This window comes from Anguilla anguilla, chromosome 7 (assembly GCF_013347855.1).
Source record: "Anguilla anguilla isolate fAngAng1 chromosome 7, fAngAng1.pri, whole genome shotgun sequence".
NCBI lineage: Eukaryota > Metazoa > Chordata > Actinopteri > Anguilliformes > Anguillidae > Anguilla > Anguilla anguilla.
In genome coordinates, this window is record NC_049207.1 from 45,760,756 (window position 1) to 45,782,440 (window position 21,685).

General features: G+C 46.4%; 1 protein-coding gene across 10 annotated transcripts in view; it reads left to right on the plus strand.

Moving 5' to 3' along the window:
- Window positions 1-21,685, plus strand: part of LOC118232272 (lipopolysaccharide-responsive and beige-like anchor protein) — a 208,635-nt gene that overhangs the window by 28,498 nt on the left and 158,452 nt on the right. For all 10 annotated transcript variants that reach the window (XM_035427121.1, XM_035427123.1, XM_035427122.1 and 7 more), the window contains exons 3-21: window positions 879-979; window positions 2,315-2,410; window positions 4,330-4,451; window positions 5,270-5,396; window positions 5,820-5,939; window positions 6,815-6,961; window positions 7,423-7,620; window positions 8,467-8,600; window positions 9,317-9,425; window positions 9,840-9,992; window positions 11,043-11,211; window positions 11,737-11,816; window positions 12,121-12,183; window positions 13,600-13,697; window positions 14,598-14,690; window positions 15,724-15,832; window positions 16,795-16,876; window positions 19,199-19,322; window positions 19,797-19,989. In XM_035427121.1, coding sequence (XP_035283012.1) covers window positions 879-979; window positions 2,315-2,410; window positions 4,330-4,451; window positions 5,270-5,396; window positions 5,820-5,939; window positions 6,815-6,961; window positions 7,423-7,620; window positions 8,467-8,600; window positions 9,317-9,425; window positions 9,840-9,992; window positions 11,043-11,211; window positions 11,737-11,816; window positions 12,121-12,183; window positions 13,600-13,697; window positions 14,598-14,690; window positions 15,724-15,832; window positions 16,795-16,876; window positions 19,199-19,322; window positions 19,797-19,989 — 2,318 coding nt within the window. The remainder of the gene's footprint in view (window positions 1-878; window positions 980-2,314; window positions 2,411-4,329; window positions 4,452-5,269; window positions 5,397-5,819; window positions 5,940-6,814; window positions 6,962-7,422; window positions 7,621-8,466; window positions 8,601-9,316; window positions 9,426-9,839; window positions 9,993-11,042; window positions 11,212-11,736; window positions 11,817-12,120; window positions 12,184-13,599; window positions 13,698-14,597; window positions 14,691-15,723; window positions 15,833-16,794; window positions 16,877-19,198; window positions 19,323-19,796; window positions 19,990-21,685) is intronic.

Consider the following 21,685-nt stretch of genomic DNA (forward strand, 5'->3'; position numbering starts at 1 on the left):
ACCCTAACAAAGCGCACTCTAACTCTAACCCTAACTCAAACCCTAACAAAGCGCGCTCTAACTCCAACCCTAACTCAAACCCTAACAAAGCGCACTCTAACTCCAACCCTAACTCAAACCCTAACAAAGCGCACTCTGACTCTAACCCTAACTCAAACCCTAACAAAGCGCACCTCATTCAGCAACTCCAGATCTTGTTGAGCTGCTAATTAGTAGAGTCAGGTGGGCCGAATTAGGGTTGAAATGAAAACCTACAGGTAGATCTCCAGGAACAGGGTTGGGCAGCCCTGCTGTAGATTGTGTCTTCTTGTACATGTTACCTTGATGTAATGTTGCGAAAGCTGAAGCCACATCTGAACTACGCTGTACACAATTTCTCTCTGGTCATGCCTCAGTTTGGCTTTTTCAGAGCCGAAACAAGTTTTTCATTCGTTGTCACAGTGTGGTAAAACATTGCTTTGGTGCGACTTAAACTACGGTCACGCAGCTGGTAAATTCACGCCACGGCGAGATTGATTCAGGATTTACTTCAGTCGTGCCGAAAGACTGAAATTGAAGAGTGCTTTGATTTCTCCTCATTTTCGGAGAATAAGTGGAACGTCAAGACTGTGATTAACTCGGAGCGATATTCCAGATTGGGTCATTTGTAAAAGCTCCAAGGATAATCTTTGCTTATCAGAATGGGATAATGAATCCTATTTAAGTCACAAGGCCCTCCGTTTCAGGGTTTTCCTGTGTAAATGTGGGTTAATAGCACTGGAGGCTAATGAGATAATTAGCAGAGCGGGGACTGAACCTTTGTCTGTGCCCGGGGGGGTGGGAGTGTCTGTCGGGCCTGTGAGGACCCTCCCTAACTTTTGCCTCTGTGTTGTTTGCAGACCTGCTGGTGGACATGCTGGGCGTCCTGGCTCGTTACAGCATAACTGTGAAGGAGCTGAAGCTGTTCTTCAGCAAGCTGCAGGGAGAGAAAGGCTGCTGGGTACTCGCCTGCCTGCTCCGCTGTCTGTGTGTCTGCCTGTGTGTGTCTGTCTATGTGTCTGCCTGTGTGTGTGTGTGTTTGTCTATCTGTCTACCTGTCTGTCTCTCTCTGTCTGTCTGTTTGTCTGTCTGTCTCTCTGCCTGTGTGTGTGTGTCTGTCTGTCTCTATCTGTGTGCCTGTGTCTCTCTCTGCCTATCTGTTTGTCTGTCTGTCTCTCTGCCTGTCTGTCTGTCTCTCAGACAAGACCTGTGCCTTTCATTTCTAATCATTCGCAGTCATTATTCTGCATGTCTCTGACACAGTGGCCACAGAAACATAAGATGTGTTCTTACGTTTTGACTTGTACACCAGTCACGTTTAATGAATGTTTAACCTGCTAGTCTGAAGCCCATTTTGTGCAGTCTGTGTAATAAGACATCAGCAGTCCTCATTTCACTGGTTGTGGCCCTCATTTGTTTTTCCAATAAAAACGGTGGCTGTGCAAAGCCAGGGGAACGTGTAAGTGTGTGAGTGTGTGAGTGTGTGTGTAATAGTGTGAGAGCAGGCGGAATATGATTTGCTGTATGATGTATTATCCACTGAGATTTCACTCTTGAAGGAAGGCGTTCATTGATCACTTGGCCTCATCAACTTGTCAAGTGAACTGGGCAAATTTCATTTTTTCGATATTCGATCACACCAGGCTAGGAAAGCTTGGTGATTTCTCATTTCACGCCACCACACAAAAACCCACCTTAGAGAACGGTGTGGAGTTTAGGGCCTTGCTACGTAAAAAAAAACACACACACACACACACACACGCGCGCGCTAATGTATGTTATTGAATAAAAGCCTAGGCCGCGACAGCTAATGTGCAAGTTAGCATACCGACAATACCCTGCGCTAGTCCTCGTTATTGTGCCTTTCTAGAGCGCCGTTAGCTAGCCAGCCTCGCGCTCGCTAGCAGAAGAGTGTTCCGCGGTGGCGATGAAAGTCTGGCGCCGCTGAGCGTTTTCCCCCAGGAGGCACCCCTGCGGTGGCATAGGAAGCTGGAGATGTTTACCGCTCCAGTCTCTGAGACTTCCTGGAGTTTGTTTACCAAGCGGAGAGGCATGGATAAAAGTTATTCCATTCATTTCACAAAGTGCATTTTAAGACGTCTTCAGGGTTGATACCGCCAGCGAACAGAGCGGGGTCTTTGATGACCAACGTGTGGTCTGACATATTTTGTGTATGTGTTTCGTGTGTGTGTGTATGTATGGTGTGTGTGTGTCTGCGCGTGTATATGTGTGTGTGTATGATGCGTGTGTTTGTGTGTTTGCGTATGCTTATGCGTGTGTGTGCTCTCTTCCCCAGCCTCCACACGCTGTGAAGCTGCTGTCTGTGCTGAAGTGCATGCCTCACAGAACCGGCCCAGACTCCTTCTTCAGCTTCCCAGGGAAAAGTGCGGCGGTGAGTGAACACGTGTGTGTGTGTGTGTGTGTGTGTGTGTGTACAGGTGTAGGCATCCTATGCCCATTATATATGCACATTCACCCCAGATGTGGGTAACAGGTGGTCAGCACAGTGTGAAATTCTCTATGCCTTCCGGTAGTCCTTTGTGTTTCTTTAACAAAAAAAAAAGAATGAATTGAAAACTTTTCAGCCCACTGTTATTTTACGTGTACATTTCAGCACAGACTTGAAATGAAATGTACCGGAAGTGAACAAGGTGAGCAAGTTGGGGAAGGACCTGTAGGCCCGTGTTTGGCTCAGTGTATCCAGAACTTTCAAAGAAGCCTAGAGATTTCTGACTTCTGATTGGCCGCCCAGCCCTTTATGTTAGCTGCGCGCAGCGACGCGCGAGAGAGCGGCACGTGAGCTCACCTCAAAGCCGTGTGGGAACCGGGAAACGAATCGGCGGGAAAAGTGTTCACAGGACGAGTCCCTTTAATCCTGCTGGGAGAGAGCAGGGAGGAGGTGAACCTGAACAAAGGGAGGAGACAGCAGGGGATTAGATCTCCTGGTGAGCTGCTCCTCTCCTCACCGGGGGGTGGGGGTGGGGGTGGGGGGGGGGGGACTTCGTTAAGAGGTATGGAGATAAGGAGGTTTATCAGTCTCTCCGCCTTCTCTATCAGTCCACCGCAAACCAGGCCTGTCCTTAAGACCGCTTTTGGAAAATCGCATTTCCCTGAAATTCCCTTAGACCGGAAAGAAAGCCTTCGCTGGGTGACACTACTCGACTTTTCAATTCGTGGAGCCCCACCTCCGCCCAGCCCCCCCGTCTCTGAATGCCGGCCTGAGCGACGGCGCCCGTGATCAGTGAGGGAGCTGGCTGATTCTCCCGAGATCTCCGCGCCCATCCTGTCCCATAAACCGCTTTGGACTTTCCCTTATTTAACAGACTGAAACCGTGCGCCATTCAGGAGATTTTTATTTCCAGAAAAGCTTTTCTTCTCCCGCTCTTCAAAGGTACATCCTCAGTGGCTGGATGAACTCTGTAAAAGTGTAGTTTCAGAGCTGTTTTCAGCTTTCAGTACCACAGCTCGTTAGACTGAAGGTGCTGGATTACAGTGTAGCTAAATGGCAGGGGGACTGCCTTCTTGCACTATAAAGGTTTGTGGTGAGGTGTGAGAATCTTCACTCTTAAGACCCTGGGAGTATTGCTCCTCCTGGGGGGGACATAGCTCAGGAGGTAAGAGCAGTTGTCTGGCAGTCGGAGGGTTGCCGGTTCGATCCCAGCCCTGGGCGCGTCGAAGTGTCCCTGAGCAAGACACCTAACCCCTAACTGCTCTGGTGAACGAGCGGCATCAATCGTAAAGCACTTTGGATAAAAGCGCTATATAAATGCAGTCCACTTGCCTTTTGCCATTTCCCATCCTGGTATCCCACAATGCAAAGCAGAATTGCTCATTTTGAATGGCAGAGCTCTAGCTGCTTTGTGAAGTGCGTCTGTTCCACACGCTGTCGTAACGTCGCAGTGCAGTCAGGTCTACAGGAGGGCTCGGAGCTGAACAGCTCCCCTTTGACCCAGCGCTCATCCGATGGCGCGTGAACATGCAAATTTACCCAGCGCAGTTACCTGGGAATGTTCCTGGGTCCCGCTGTGCTCTTTAGAGCTCGGAGCAGATGGTGCCGAGAGCGGCGAGGAGCAAGGTTTTCACATGTAAGCAGCCCTCCTCTCCTCTGACGCTTTCTCACACACCTCCCGTCCTCAGCCTTCCCCCACGAAGATACGGAGCGTGTGTGTGTGTGTGTGTGCGGCTGTGTGTGTGTGCGAGTGTGTGAGTGTACAGAGCAGAAGATATACCTCTTCCTGTCAGCACTAAAGCCTTTTCACAGAAGCACAAGTCTGAAAAACCTGCTAAAAATTGATTGGCTGTGCTCCTCAGGCTATAGCGCTGCCTCCCATTGCGAAGTGGCCTTACCTGAACGGCTTCACCTTTCACACCTGGCTGCGAATGGACCCGATCAACAACCTAAACGTGGACAAGGACAAGCCTTACCTGTACTGGTGAGTGGAACGGTTCAGAGGCCACGCCCTCTTTTTCACTAAACAAACAAACGGACGTCCCGAGCCCTCGCTCCTCTCCTCTCCTCTCCCGAGGTAGTTCTCCGCACGGCTCTGTGCATTATTCACCCGTCTCTGGCGAGCGCGAGTTCGGGCTGCTCGTGCGAGGATCGCTGTGCCTGACAGTTGTCATGACAGCTGTGCATTTCAGAGGCGCCGTGTTTGTGTCTTCTGTGCTCGGTGCTTTAATGGTCCTGGCAGTCCCCGCTGCCTTTGAAGGGGAAGTCAAGAAAACATAATTAAAAATAAATAAATAAATAAAAGAAATTCACTGGAAAATGTCCCAGGAAGCAGGGAGGGACGGTGTGCGGTTTTTAGAACTGTTGCCGTAAGTAAAGAATGGATGTGCGGAGGGTCCCGAAACTTCGCCCCACGACCATCACACTTCGCCCCATTTCAAATTTCCGCCCTCTCGTGGGGCCAGGAGAGGAATTCCAGGCCTCACATGACCTATTTCCACATGCTAATTAATTCCCATCAAAATGACATTTATACAAGGAGGAGTCCTCAGCTCTGGGCTCAATAAAAAAGGAGAAACGTGAGACGTTATGCGGAGTAATTCCTGTGCCTCGACCTTTCGAAAAATGAAAGGGGATCGGTTTCATAAATCCCAGGCGTGTTCTCGATTTTTAACTGCTGCTGTCAGGCACGGGTCATCTGATATTTTGATTTTAAAAAAACTTTATTTGGCACGTTAAATTGTGAATGTGCTTCACGCTTGGGCCACTACAGACAAAAGGGCGCTTCTTTCTCTTTTGCAGTTTCCGCACCAGTAAAGGGCTGGGGTACTCTGCGCACTTTGTGGGGGGCTGTTTGATCGTGACGTCCTTAAAGTCCAAAGGGAAGGGGTTCCAGCACTGTGTGAAGTACGACTTCAAACCGCAGAAGGTGGGTTACGGTCCAGGTGTTCCTGTCTTACATACCATACATACCATGTCTTACATCACTTAGCTTAGCAGAGCATAACACAACATAGCATAGCATAACATAACACATAGGATAGCATAGCATAACATAACACATAGCATAGCATAGCATAGCATAACATAACACATAGCATAGCATAGCATTGCGGCAAGAACAGGCCATTCAGCCCAACGTTGCTCGCCATTTTACTGCCACTAAAAGTTTACCTACAAACTGTGTACCTGCTACCCTTTCTTACTTCCGCTCGTTTGGAGCAGGAAACAACCAGGCGTTATGCTTCACACTGAGTTTGTAGTAAGGCCGTTTGGTGGTTTGTGCAGTTGTTCCAGCAGCGCCGATTTTAACGAGCCACTCCCCCCTGTTCCTCCCTCAATTCTGCCTCAGTGGTACATGGTGACGATAGTGCACGTCTACAACCGCTGGAAAAACAGCGAGATCAGCTGCTTCGTCAACGGGGAGCTGGCGTCCTACGGGGACATAACCTGGCTCGTCAACACCAGCGACGTGAGTTTCTCCGCATGACCGTTAGCAGGGCGTGGTTCTTCCGGACTCTCAGGAAGCATTACTGTGCCAGTTAGCAGGTGCAGAGGTAGGTAAAGCTCATTAAATGAGTGGGTGGTTTGTGTACACTGTGGATAGAGCAACAATAGATTGAAAACAGAGTTAAATGAACATGACTGTCCTGTTGGGGCACCACTGTCAGTCAGTAACTTGAGCTCTCTCACCTTCAGACAAAAATAAAAATCAAGAGAATGGCTGCTGACATACTGGATTCACCTGGTTATGGCTGCTGTACGCATATTCATCAGACTTTAAAGATAAAATCATCTGATTGGATAGAAAAATGATGCGATGCGAAGTAAAAACATCCTCTCTAATTGGTCAGCTGATTCAGTCAGTGTTCTGCTCTGCTGAAGGTGACAGTTACAGTGTACTTCTTTATTGCAGCTTCACTTCTCTTTTGTGTGTTTAAAACGGGCACTCGCATAACGAAGTAAAGAGAAATATTATTCGAGAGACAAGAGAGGTTTCTCTTTTAACCAAATCACTGCGTATGGATGTATATAACTGTGCAGTTGTTCATGTACTACTTGAATCAACGTGTTGTCTCTTTAAAAAAGCAGAAGAGGCTAAGTTGGTGAGATGACTGGCTCGGTGGACTGAAGCTTGTCAGTAATGACTTCAGAGAAACTCTGAGCGCTAACAGATGTTCCATATTCAGTAGACGGCAGGGCCAGCTGGGAGGTGTCATTGGCGCTGTTTGTTTTCTATGTTCGGATGCTGAAGTTTGCAGGCGGTTTGAATCCCTGCTCTGGCTGATGTGCTGGATATTGTCTGCGCTGTTGACTGCTGCTCCCTGCTGGGCTTTCTCTTCTCAGACGTTTGATAAGTGTTTCCTGGGGTCCTCGGAGACAGCGGACGCTAACAGGGTGTTCTGCGGCCAGATGGGGGCGGTGTACCTGTTCAGCGAAGCCCTCAGTGCTGCCCAGATCCTGGCCATTTATCAGCTGGGGCCCGGGTACAAGGTAACCTGGGAACTGTAGTCCTTTTTTTTTTACACTCAGCTCACAGCACTACTGTCCCCACAGCGAGTCCCTTATGTTTCTCTGAACAGAGATAGTGTTTGGTTGGGCCTATTATGCGGTCGTGTTACCTTGCACAACTCTGATACAGAATCAGATCGCTGAACTTTGTCTGAACCCCAGCTTTTACAGAATACTTGTTGAAACTGATCTGGGGTCAGTACTAAAGAGCAGAATCTATCTTCAAATCTACCTGTTTTGTTAGTGTCTGGCCAGGTTCATCAAGCTCAATCTGGTGTTAATTTTTTGGCAAACTGTGACTTCATTTACAAAATTAGGGGGAAAAAAACATAATTTAACACCCCATATCTGGTAATTCCAAAAGATGAAAATAATTTTTTTAATAAGTGTGTCAGAGAGCCTCGCTCAGCGTGAGATAACGCGCTGGCCCGCTTCCGCCCCAGGGCACGTTTAAGTACAAGGCCGAGAGCGACCTCCTCTTCGCCGAGCACCACAAGACGCTGCTGTACGACGGGAAGCTGGCCGGCAGCATCGCCTTCACCTACAACCCCCGGGCCACCGACACCCAGCTGTGCCTCGAGTCCTCGCCCAAAGACAACGCCTCCATCTTCATCCACTCGCCCCACGCCCTCATGCTGCAGGTAGGCCCCCCGCAGCCGCCCCACGATGCACCCTGCCCGAACGCAGCCGCGACCGACGCAGCCTGAGCCCGTTAGCATATGCTAATTCCTGGAGGTTAGGGACGGGGGGCTCCGCCCTACAGACCGCACCAAACATTTCCCCTTCACGGTTTAAATTTATCATCCATTTTGAAGTTTTATAACACTGATTGGAATCCTCCTTTCTGCTTTTGCCAGACAGTAGGACACTGTCCAGTAAAGGTTGCTCTTTGTACAGTAAATGTATTCAGAAACCTGGCTCTGGCTTTAATTGTGTTTCTGATCTTTGGTGCCTGAAACTGAGCCTTCTCTGGCACGGAGCATGGAACAGCAAGGTTCCTAACCATTGGCTGCGATAATTACAGCCTTGCAAGGCCTTATTCATCTCATAATGTGATCCTGGACTTATTATGATTGATGGGGTTAAATCTGTCCAGGTGTGAGATTGGAGCTGGGTGGGGGTCAGCTGGCTTTGCCAGGGCAGCCATAAATCCTGCCCCCCCCCCCCCCCCCGAAAACAGCACCGCTCTCCTGGGCGTACACCCAGCGGTCACCCCTGGTGCTCCCTCCGTCCTTTTGAGAGCGGCAGCCGTCTGCAGAGTTTATTTGCACATACAGTGTACTTTTCTCTCAGCCCTCGTGTGTAGCTGTACCCTCCTCTGTGTGTGATGTAACGATTATGCAGAGTCTGGGTATTCAAACAGGGTGCTGATTCTTGTGCGTTAAACTGCAGGCAGAAGTTAGTTCAGATGTGGGTCTGGTTGTACTGTATGTAACTGAATGACCGGTGCATGGGGGGTGTGTCTGGCGGGCTCTGTCTCTCCACAGGATGTCAAAGCGGTGGTGACGCACTCGGTCCAGAGTGCCATGCACTCCATAGGGGGCGTGCAGGTGCTCTTTCCCCTCTTCGCCCAGCTGGACTTCCTACAGCACAACAGCCATGAGCTGGACACCTCCGTCTGGTAGGAGCTCACCTGCCTTCACTTACAATACAGATAGACCTACAGTGCTCATCTTTGTGCTTTTTGGCTCTTACATTTGACCTTGGCTGACTTTGAAGGCCCAACCTGCCTTTTACTCCTCTAAGGAGAACACACAGGGGATGTCGGGTAAGCTGTCTCGGTGCAGACGGTTATTTGAAGCCGTATGTAAGTTTCCGGGCTGTCGGGGAATCCTGCAGACACTGCGACCCAGGGCTACAAAGTATCGGATGTCAAGGTTATGCAGGGCACGGGCAAACTATTTGTTTTGTAACATTCTTATGAGAGCCCTCTGACAGCTCTACTATGACAGAACAAGGAAGTGAGTGTGTGAATGAATAAAAATGAGTGAGTTTGTAATAATTGCACGAAAGAATGTGTGAATGAGGAATTAAGGAAAGGAGTGTATGAATGAGTGAGAAGACGTTGGTAAATCGGGGAGTGAGGCACTGGACTGTTTGAGATGTTATATCACAAATATGCGATTAGAATGTTCGTAACTGAACATTCTAATACTGATGTCACAATCACTACTGGTAACTGAAACCAATGGAGTTCTAGAACACTGAATTTTGAAGAAAAAAACATTCCAAAAAAACCTGCTGTGCTGAGGGGCTGCTTGTTCAGTCAGTGAGTGCGTTGAGGAGTGCTGCCCCCTGGTGGCTGACTGGCTCCTGTTGTGGCCTCCTTTCCCTCAGCTGCACACTGCTGTCCTTTGTGATGGAGCTGCTGAAGAACTCCGTGGCTATGCAAGAGCAGATCCTGGCCTGCAAGGGCTTCCTGGTGATCGGGTACGCTCTGGAGAAGGTGAGGGGGCGGGCCGTACCCCAGGGGATAGCGGGTCTACTGCTGGTCCGAAATGTGCCCAGTCGCAGAGTCTGCACCGATTGGCTGTTCTGGAAAAGACGATGAATAAACCTTCACGATGAATTCAGAGTTGTTCATGAAGGAGTTTGTCTCCCCGCACATTTGTAAAAGTGTGTGTCTGTGTGTTTTGCTGAGGGCTCGTAAAAGAATAAGCAGTTTTGCCCGATACTGCCATTGATTTCCAATGGGTGATTTTTTTCATTATGAGCACGTGATTTGAAGCACAGATGCTTCAGAACGTGGAGTGGTTACTCACGGTTGCCTGAACAACCATGTCTCTGTCGGGCTGAATTTGTTGTTTTTATCTCTATTCTCATCGGATCTCTCTACCGTCTGTTTGGGGAAAAAAAAAAGTCTTCCAAAGTCCACGTGACCTGGCCCGTGCTGGACATCTTCCTGGCCTTCGCCCGTTACCTGGGCAACCTGCAGAACGGCGTCCCGCTGCTCAAACAGCTGTGCGACCACATCCTGTTCAACCCCAACATCTGGATCCACTCTCCGGCCAAGGTACGGCACGCTCCCCCCGCAGCCAGTCCCGCACATCGCCAGCTCTCTCACCTGTACTCACCTGGTTCGACCTTTGGAAAGAGAATTTAGTTAAGGAGACTCTTCTCTAGTCTATCGAATTCAACTGGGAATTGCTGTACTTCAAACCCCCTGTCTTTGCATTTTTATTTCCATTGTGAGTTGCCCTGGATAATAACATTGGCTGAATTCCAGTGAAGTTATTATAAGTCAGTATGTATTAACGATTCCCCCAGGGAAAGAGTTTGGTTAATTCCCGCAAGTACTTGTGATGATATAATTCTCAGCCGTACAAGCGGCGCCGGTGTCCAACTGAACTCTTTCCCTGGGTTTAATATCCCTTCAGACAGCTGCTCTCACGAGCGCTCTGCGAGCTTCCACGCCGGTGCTGTTTGTTCCCCATGAAGCGCGACGCGCTGTGACAAGTAAAAACTCGGTTTGCATAACAAAGTAGCCGCCGGGCCAAGGATAGCTTCATAATGAACGAGCGCTTCTAGAGGCCGAGTAACAGCGTCCTTCGTTTCGATTCGTCTGCGGCGCTCCTGCCCTGTAGCCGTTGTCGCACTATTCGCATTTGAAGACCTTTTTTTAACGCGACGTTGAATGGATGCACTCAAGAATCTGCGATAGCCGCTTTTGTCTCTTAAACGGGAGTGCTTACTGTGCACCGGCATGCGTATTCTGGTTATTTAGCGTGTGTTTGCAGATGCTGTTCTGACTTGCTATCGCGTTGCATGATTTTTGAAAATGTTGTCATTGTTATCACACCCCTCTGGTTTGTAGGCATCTCGTCTCATGAATATTGAGGGTCTGCACAGCTGTCGTGAACATACGCGCGGGAGTGTGACATCTGTCTCTCTGTGTGTGTGTGTGTGTGTGTTTGTGTGTCTGTGTGGTCGTGTGTGTGTGTGCCTATGTGTGTGTGTGTGTCTGTGCCTGTGTATGTGCGTGCGTGCGTGCGTGTGTGTGTGTGTGTGCGCGTGTGTGCATGTGACTCTGCGTGTGTGTGTGTGCGTGCGTGCCTTTGCTTAGGTACAACTGCCGCTCTACACCTACCTGGCGACGGAGTTCATCAGCACGGCGACCTTCTACAACGCCATCCGCAGGGTGGGCACGGTGCTGCAGGTCATGCACACGCTCAAGTACTTCTACTGGGTGGTGAACCCCCAGGACCGCAGCGGGGTCACGGCCAAGGGCCTCGGTGAGACGCCGTCAGCCAATCACACGACTTCAGCCTGCTTTTCACAACTGCGTTGCCTGAGGTTCATTTTCTCTCTGCTGAACCCCAGCCTTGGTCCTGGAGACGTTCTTTTCATTCTGTGCAGCGCAGTCATTATTACATTGTGCTTGAGACTACAAAAACTTGTCTGTGTCAAGTTGTAGGATCATTTTCTGAAGGTTAGGTTACCCTGCGAGGGTCTAGCTTGTGTAAACTCACAGTGCCCCTGGTACTGGACCGTTTATCGTCCTAAAGCCACTGCGAGTTTTGTAAAATAAGGAGAAGCACTATGCTCAGTAATAGAGAGTGGCTAAAGGATTAGAGGGGAGATTTTCTCTTTAACAAAGCCACAGAAAGAGGCTTAAGAATATTCCGTTTCAGCATTTCAGTCATCTTTTCACACTGCTCTTATGAAGATTCCTCTTGGAGGCGGGCCTAACCGCGCCTGCTTCTCTGTTGTCGCGGAGCTGCGTTTGAGTGACAGGCTGTCCTTTGCTCCGCCTTCAGATGGCCCCAGACCCAATCATAAGGAGATGCTGTCCCTGAGAGCCTTCCTGCTGCTGTTCGTCAAACAGCTGATCATGAAGGCAAGTCCCGCCCAAAGTTGCTCTATCCTTATTGAAAGTGTTAAGACACTTCATTCTTAGTACTTTGCTTTATTGAAAGTTGATAAAGAATAGCATATCAGGACTATAGGTTCTTCACTTCCTGCCCTCCATAATAGTCATAATAGTCACATGATTGCAAACAGGCTATTCAGGGAAGTCCTTGTGTATTTAAAAAAAACAAGTGAGATAAAACACAAGGTAGGTAAGGTAGAAGCTGGTTTGTTTTTTGTGTGTGCGCTGCTATGGTGCAAGTTTACAGTACTGTACTGCCTCTGTCCTCCAGGACCACAGTGTGAAGGAGGACGAGCTGCAGAGCATTCTGAACTATCTGCTCACGATGCACGAGGTAATCCAGACGAAATTTCACGCCTTTAAAAAGAGGCCCGTGTGAAAATGAGCTGTCCCGCACGCTTTAAATCGAGTGGAGCCCTGGCAAATCACAACAAACAGCCTGTTTGTTTTGGTGGTGCGCCCCGTTCGATCCCGCAATAAAGCTCGATTTCTCCGTGAAAATTCCTCTTGAAGTGTAAAAGTGTTTTGGTGCACCGCAATGGAAATAAGCCATATTGGCTTTATTTGTGTTTTTTTGTCCTCAGATATTTTAAATTCAGTTTTAAGTGTATGAAATGACTGCAGTGCAGTATAATGTGTATTTTAAAATGATCAAATAAATTCATTCGTTCATAGCAGCTGTTGTGGAGGGATGATTGTGTCCATGGAAGTCTGAAGCTGTCGTGACTGATCAGCCCTTTGGCCACTAGGTGGAGCCCTACCCATACTCCTTTGGCTACTGCCCCTTTTCGCACTGCCTGTATTTCAAAACTGGCTTTTATGCCATATTTTAAAAAAAGACCAAATTATCAAGGTTAGAGGGAGAGCTATGTCACACACTGTCATCATTTTTTCATTGAGGAGACAGGAAAGGCTGAGTAAGTATCCCAAAGAGAAATATCACTTGGCAAAAGGCCCTGTCCCACACTTCAACTAGTTTTTTCTCTTGAATGTATCATTTATGGACGGTCACACAGGGAATATAGGTGCTATAATAATAAATCATGATTTGTACTCCATTACTCAGTTTTTCTGCTTTCTGCAATGTGTTAAAATTAAAAATTGAAAGCTTGTACGTACAATATATCATTTTTCCATCGTTGATGGACTTGAAGTCATTGAACTTCACTTGAAGGCTGTGTAGTCGATGCTTGGTTTGTGGTAAGGAACGTAGCACTGTGCAGCCGCTTCATTGAGCAGATGGATTTTCTGCATATTGCCCTTGCTTGTTCTTGCAGACATGTCACATATTTTTTTCCTCAAAATGAAAGATTATGCAGTTCCTGGAAGCACATTGAAGGTTCAGGGAGCAAAGAGTTTTTGGATGAGGAGCGTAAGGAACAACCGGATCTGATCCTTAATGCAGTGCGCCTCGTAGCGATCTAAGCAGTGTCCTTATTGCAGTAGTGTGGTAGCGATGTGGCAATGCTAAACATGCGCTCAGTTACCTTCCCCTAGCATTTCTAAACGTATGGTCATTTAGCTTCCATTAGCAATGCTAAATGTATTGTCAGTTAGCTTCCATTAGCAACGCTAAACGTGCGGTCAGTTAGCTCCTGTAAATGCTAGACATACAGCCGATTAGCTTACATTAACAATGCTAAAGATGTGTTCATTTAACTCTCATTCGCATTAACCGGCTGTTTATCGTATCAGGAGCGGTGCTTACGGTTGGCGAGAGCCAGGTTTACTTATTCGTTTTATTTTCCAGGATGACAACTTAATGGATGTGCTGCAGCTGCTGGTGGCCCTGATGTCCGAACACCCGGGGTCCATGGTGCAGGCCTTCGACCAGCGCAACGGGATAAGGTGCGACGCTCTCTTGCGCCCCCCCGCCGCCCCCCCCTCCCCCCGGAGATGGCAAAACTCCAGCGTTGAACCAGGCCAGAGCGCAATCATTTTGGAAAATCCCATAAAAACGTTTTACGAGGCCTAACTGTGTTTAGTACTCGCGGTACTGCAGCACACACTGTAAGCTGACCAGGCGCCCTCACGTTCCGATGAATCTTTCTCTCCGCTCACCACGTTTCTGCGTGATTTGTCTCTCGCAACTTTTTTTTTTTTTTTTGGTCCCACGATCCCATTTGTACGTGAGGCCTGTGGGGCGGCAGAGCTACAGTCCGGGGGGGAAATGCAATCAGATACAGACATCGTCAGGGTTACGGAGGCTAACGTTAGCTCACCTCAGACATGAGCCACAAATTCACACCGATGATTCATATGGGGGAAGAAAGCACAATTTTGTTCCATTTTAAATAGAGTTCATTTGGTTCCTTAGCTTGGAAATTTAATAAAAATTTCACTTGTTCAGTTCATTACAATTCTCGAGCCTGTCATTTCAGAAGGAAACTGTTTATGAGCTAAATACTTGGGTTTCACTCTTGGACCAATATTTTAGTAAAATGTAAAGGAGAATATAGATGCTGGTGACTTGAAGTAGTTTGTAATTTTGCAGCATCCAAGCCTATCAGATGGTATTCTGGTTATACATTATAGATGTATTTCACTACTTTGCCATCACTTTCACAGGTCCAAGTATATGCATAACCATCACTAATACATGGAATACAGCACATAATTTAAGATTATTATTATTATTATTTTGCCTAGCCCTGATTGTAGAAAAGCAAGCAAAAGTGTAAAGAGATCACAGGTTGTGTGGGATGATTTGGTGCTGTTGTTTATGTAATTTTTTGTGTTTTTTTGTAGGGTCATGTATAAGCTGCTTGCGTCTAAAAGCGAGGGGATTCGAGTGCAGGCTCTCAAAGTGGTGGGCTACTTCCTGAAGCATTTATCGCCAAAGTAAGTGCAGAACCGTGTGCATGTGCTGCACGGGGGAGAGAGTGGCCCTCCAGTCTCTGTGTTTAATTGCAATTTCTTGAATACTGTCCTGTTCATAACGATGGCAATGCTTGAATACCTCTTTACAAAGACTGAAATGTGCCTCGCACGGAGAGAATATGCCAGTATGCGGTCGATGTCGGTGTAGGCTTTTTAGTCACTGTGAAAAGACGCAAAGCAGTAAGTGACAATACGAGCGTGTGCATTTGAGTTATGATTACAAAGTCCTTCCATTCACCAATCTTTCCGTTCTTGTAAGTGAGGCCAAGGTGTGAAGTGAAAGTCTCAGTACAGCTTTATGAACTCCGAAGCACGCTCAGCACAGAGCAGATATTTCATATTTACAGGGTACGGTTAAGTAAAGTGGTGATTAAACAACTTTTTTTATCCGAAGGTTTAGCCGCTTTTGAATCTGGAGAACTTGTCGGTTTTAATTAGAGATTAAGTGTTTTTTTCTTTAATGGTGCAGCGTTCGGTTCACAGAAGTGCTCCAGAAGAAATGGACCTATCGGGGCACTGGGGACGTTTGCTAATTTGCATTTGATCTTTTTAAAATCTCTCAGCTTTGATCAGTGTGTCCTCCAAAAGCCAGGCTGTGTGAGTGAGAACGTTCTCAAAGCCCTGGCCCAGGCTAGTGTGATTACCAGCACAGAGCTCAGTGCTACGGACGAACACGTCCGTCCATACTTCTGTGAGCTTATACTCTTACAGAGTTGAGTGCCTTGCACATGCTGATAAATGTGTCTGTGTGTGTGTGTGTGTGTGTGTGTGTGCGTGCGTGCATGCGTTTGTGTGTGTGTGTGTGTGTGTGTGTGTGTGTGTGCGTGCGCGTGCGTTTGTGTGTGTGTGTGTGTGTGTGTGTGTGTGTGCGTTTGTGTGTGTGTGTGTGTATGTGCATTTGTTTGCGTTTGTGTGTGTGTGCGTGCGTCCGTGTGTGTGTGTGTGCGTGCGTGCATGCGTGCATGCGTGTGTGTGTGTGTGTGTTTTTTTGCAGGAGGAAGTCAGAAGTCATGCAAACCCACGGCCTCTTCTCTCTGCTGTCTGAACGTCTCATGCTCCAGACGAACAAGGTCACAATGACCACCTACAACGTGCTCTTTGAGGTCAGAAATGTTCCAGGACAACCGCGAATCCTTGGCTAATTGTACATTTAGATGCACCAAGACTATTTTCTAAGCGGTGTTACAGAACAGTACTACCGGATCAGATTAATAAAAGAATACAAATTGAAAATGTATTATTCCTGCTTCTTCTGTTGTATTTGACTGGATGTATTTCATAAGAAAAAATGTGAGTTTTCGACAGTTTTTTTCACTAGTATTTTTTATGGCAGATTTTATTTTTGATGAAAAATATCTTGGCCAATTTTATATTTGGTTTAGCTTCCAAAATCAAATGGTATGAAGAACTGATTAATAAAGACATTATTTAAATAATGCATCTCTAATTCTTTATCATTTTAGAATTTCTGACTTTATTGCTATACAACAGATGAAATACCTGAAATTATTTTAACATTTAAAATTTAACATACAAAACATTGCTGCAATATAGGGCTTCCACTTACTCTAAAATTCTGAGAACTCACATTAAACCTGTGCAGTTCAAGGCAATTTCGGATTTATTAAAAGATGTGTTAAGTATTTGAAATTTGTAAATGGTTTGAGACCATTTTAAAAGGGAAAAAGATTTTCTTTAAACTGCACTAAGCATTATGACCTTGCATATTTTTGTGTATTTAAATGTGTGTGTATATTCTCTGTATATACACACGCAATGTATGTGCACTGTACATGCTTTGTGTGTGTGTGTACATGTAACTTTTGTGTTATTTTATCTGATGTTTTTGTTCCTTTTAATTGCTAACCTGACACAGGGAATACATCTCTTAATGGAAAATTTATTTGTTTGAATTTTCTCACTTTCATCTTTTATTTTTACTATTAAAATATCAATATGCATACCTTGTTTTTCTTTTTAGTAAAGGAAATGAGTGTACAGTGTTTCCTTCATGTGGGTAAAATATCTTGATGAATTGACCCCCCCCCCCCCCCTTTCTCTGCAGATCCTGACAGAGCAGATCTGCACACAAGTGATTCACAAACAGCACCCTGACCCAGATTCCAGCGTAAAGATTCATAACCCACGTGAGTGCGCCCGTCTCCCCTCTGATACGCATCTGCATCTCGAGCCAAAATGGAGCTCAGGTTCAGTCTGCCTCCCGGGTCTGCTGAGACACTAATGAGCCAAAATGGACCTTTCTTCACATGCATAAATCATTGTAATTTTCCCAAGAAACAGCTGTACACTAAATAGCTATAGAAGTTGAGGTTTCCTTTAGTGCTCAGCTGGGAAGATTTATACATAAAATCTTAGAAGTTAAAGTTAGCAATTTGAAGAAGTGCTCTGAGCCAAATACCACAACCCACGCAAAATCTGTGCTTTCCTGAATGAATGTGCTCTCAAAAGTGCAGTGGCACCTTGAAAGAGATATCTTAGCATGGATAACTGATGTTTTCCCGCACAATCAGAATGGTGGGCTAATTGCTGACTATCCTGCCCATTTTGGGGCGTCTCTGTGGTGTCTTTCATTTATCTGTGCCCGACTGAAACTCTTGTCAGTTGGGCCCAGGTGGGCTGCCTGTGTTTCAGTGGAAACACCGTTCGAACAGCAAAGCTCCAATACCGCCAATTATCCTATAGTATCTAGAGATCTTGTAATATCTAGAGATTAGTTGTTAACTTGGGTCTTTGGTGGTAAACCTTATTTCATCAAATGAAATTTATATTTAAGAAGATGGGGGGAAAAAACTTTACGTTAGATTGTTCCTTGTTAATTAAAAAATACTATATGCACTGATTATAGGCCTTTAAACAAATTTAGATCATACAACTCCTTCTATTTCATTTATGAATTATTTATTTTTTATGTAGAAAGTGCACACCGTTGAGCGGTGTCAGTTTTTTTTTTTTGGTTAGGGAGTCTTGATTTAGTCCCTCCTCAAGCCGCTGACTGCCTACGATTGCCCCTTTTAAGGCCAAACACAACGCAGAGAAGGAAACGCCGTTTCCCTGAAATTACCTCCGGAAAAGCGCAGGCCAAACGAGGAACGGACGGTCGGTCTGAACGCGATGCCGGTGTTAGTTCTCTATCGGCGGCGTTCAGTGAGTCATGATTCGGCCCTGGCGCAGAAGCGGCGCAGACGTCTGAACGAACGCGTGACCGAGCCGCCCGGTTTGGGTCGTGGAGACGGGGAGCGCGAGTGCCCTGCTCAGGCAAATGGACCCTGACATCCTCTGAGTAATCAGCATAAACACCCAGTCTCTTCAGTTTAGGGCTGCGGAATATTCCGGAAAACAACTCGGTGTTTGTTATGAAACACAATTTTCTTTTTTTGGTTTCTGGCCACCATTTTGCGACCAGGTGTTTGTTCTTTGCGAAAGAAAATTGTGTATGACACAAAAATACACCAGTGCCGGGAAAAAGGACCTGACGAGTTTCAGACCTTTGCGTTTGAGGTATCTTTATTTACTCAATGATTTGGGGGAAAAAACGATGTATGAGAAAATATAATGTACAAATTTATTTGAAGTATATTCTTTTTTTTTCAGTTACTTTTAACTGTTACATATTTTTCAGTACTGCGTAATCTTACCGAATCCTCCTGTAACAGTAGTGATGTGCATGTGACTGTAGAGATCCTGTAACAGTAGTGCTGTGCTTGTTGTGACTATAGAGATCCTGTAACAGTAGTGCTGTGCTTGTGACTGTAGAGATCCTGTACCAGGAGTGCTGTGCTTTTGACTATAGAGATCCTGTACCAGTAGTGCTGTGCTTTTGACTAGAGAGATCCTGTAACAGTAGTGCTGTGCTTGTGACTATAGAGATCCTGTACCCGTAGTGCTGTGCTTTTGACTACAGAGATCCTGTAACAGTAGTGCTGTGCTTGTGACTGTAGAGATACTGTACCAGTAGTGATGTGCGTGTGACTGTAGAGATCCTGTAACAGTAGTGATGTGCGTTTGATTGTAGAGGTCCTGTAACAGCGATATTATGCTTATGACTGTAGAGATCCTGTAATAGTAGTGCTGGGCTTGTGACTGTAGAGATCCTGTTTCAATGCCTTTGACTGTAGAGATCCTGTAACAGCGATACTGTGCCTTTGACTGTAGAGATCCTGTAACAGTGGTGTTGTGTTTGTGACTGTATAGTTCCTGTAAGACAGGTGCTGTGCATTTGTCTGTAGAGTTCCTGTAAGACTGATGCTGTGCATTTGTCTGTAGAGATCCTGTAACAGTGATACTGTGCTTGTGTCTGTAGAGATCCTGTTACACTGGTGCTGTGCTTGTGACTTTAGAGATCCTGTAACAGTAGTGTTGTGTTTGTGACTGTAGAGTTCCTGTAAGACAGACGCTGTGCATTTGTCTGTAGAGTTCCTGTAACAGTGATACTGTGCTTGTGTCTGTAGAGATCCTGAAGGTGATTGCCGCACTGCTGAAGAACTCGCCTCAGAACCCGGAGAGCATGGAGGTGCGGAGGGTCTTCCTGTCCGACATGATCAAGCTGTTTAACAACAGCCGAGACAACAGGAGGTGAGCACAGCTGTCCCTCCCTCTCTCTCTTATTCTCTCTCTCTCTCTCTCTGTCACACTGTCTCTCTCCCTCCCTGTTTCTCATTGCTGTATTTAACTGAAATAAAGAATTCAAATACGTACAGCTGTGTTTCTGACAGCTTTTTTTTCTGTATGTGTCTTATCAATTTGTGTGTATGTGTGTATGCACGTGCTTGCGTGCGTGTGTTTTTGTGTGTTTGTCTATTTGTGTGTGTGTGTGTGTGTGTGTGTGTGTGTATGTGTCTCTATGTGTGCATGCCTGTGTGTGTGCGTGCGTGTATGTGTGTGTGTATACCTTTGTTTGTTTGTGTGTGTCTGTGTGTGTGTGTATGTGTCTCTATGTGTGCATACCTGTGTGTGTGCGTGCGTGTGTGTGCATGTGTATACCTTTGTTTGTGTGTGTGTGTGTGTGCGTATGTGTGTGTTCATACCTGTGTGTGTGTGTGTGAGCAGGAGCCTGCTGCAGTGCTCGGTGTGGCAGGAGTGGATGCTCTCTCTGAGCTACATCAGCCCGCACAGCAGCGAGGAGCAGAAGATCACGGAGATGGTGTACGCCGTCTTCCGCATCCTGCTCTACCACGCCATCAAGTACGAGTGGGGCGGCTGGCGCGTGTGGGTGGACACGCTGTCCATCACCCACTCCAAGGTGAGACGCACACACACACACACACACACACTTCACACTGCTCACTTTGTTTCAGAAACGCGTACGCCTGCTAGCTACACCGGTGTTTCGACGAAAGGGTGGTAAATCATCCAAAGCCCTTTGCCCAAAATTGGCCAGAAAAAAAAAAAAATAAGGTTGAGGTTTTGCATTCTGTTCCGCCGTCCGCACATTTAATTTAAAATCGAATTACTTCAGCCTAGTTGCAAAATTCCCTCCACGACTGCTTATTTATAACTTCAGTATTTATATCTGGTGATCTTTATATCTTTGTTCATGTTACATTACGTTATTTGTTCCAGGGCAGTGAAGTAATTCCGCCTGTGGTTTGGGATTTTAAAGCTCGCATATTTCAGTTTGCATATCGCTGCAGCGACGGCAGGTGGCCACAAGGGGGCAGAACCGCTCTGCTGCGCGGCAGCCTGTAGTCTAACGAACCTCCTCAGAGTCTCAGCCTCTTACTTAATACCTGCTTCTGCGGAGGAAGAGAGACAAAAGAGACCGAAGAGCATTTTCACTTGATGAGGTTCTGACTGGCCTGTAATGACTGTCATTTCATTGCGTATCAGTGCAGAGAAGATCATTACATATCAGTACATGTGTGTGTATAACGTATTACCTCATCAATGCAGGAAGCTCACACTACGTAATGAAAGAATATTAGAATTTCATTTTTGAATTCCATTGACAAATTGTCATTGTCTTTATGTGGACCCTGGTGCAGTGACATTTCATCTCTTTATTTTCTAAGCTTTAGATGGTTTTACTGGAGCCAGTCAGATAGTTTCTAGTTTCTAGCGCACAGGAGTGTGCCAACTTATCATTGGAGTAAAACCTTAATTTGAAAAATGAATACCTGAGTATTATACCTGAGAAATGAATAATTGAGAATTAGAGGTATTAATCATTACTGCAATGGAAAGCGTAAGGTTTGAAATGTACTGATTATTGAATACAGTGCATGCACACTAAATTAATGCACATAAATGCAGCCAATTTAATTTGACTCTATGTGACTACATTCCCTGTGAATATACGTGATCTGAATCAGACATATTATTTGAAATGACATTTTGAACATTTTTTGCTTCTTTTTGTAAGGACATACGGAGTAGTTGCCATTTAGGGGACGAATGCTCAGCCATTCAGATACCTCCCCTGCTTGTCTCATGTGAGATGTGATTTTTTAAATTTCCTTTTTTGCGTAAGGGCTGGGTGTAGGCTGGTTTGCAGTCCCCCTTAGCCGATCTAAAAGCGTGGTTACTCTGGGAATCCAGCGTTAGCCCGGCCCTCCGTAATGACCATTGAGACGCATGCGGCCCGCGGTGCGAAAGCTGGAGAAACTCGATTGCTATTTTATTGTCCGGTTTGATAGATCTCCTGCCACCTCCGCAGCCACGGAGCTGTTTGTCACTGTAACTCTGTTCTCCCAACAGCTGTGTGCGTGTGTGTGTGTGTGTGTACGTGTGTGTGCGTGTGTGTGTCCTGAGTGTGTGTGCGTGGGTCTGTGTTTGTGTGTGTGTGTATGCTTGCGTGTGAGTCTGTGTGAGTGTGTCTGTGTTTATGTGTGTGAATGCTTCCATGCATGCTTGCTTGCTTGCCTGTGTGTGTGTGTGTGTGTGTGTGTGTGCTCATGGTTGTTTGGTTGGCCAGTTTGCCACAGGCAGCTGTATTTTTT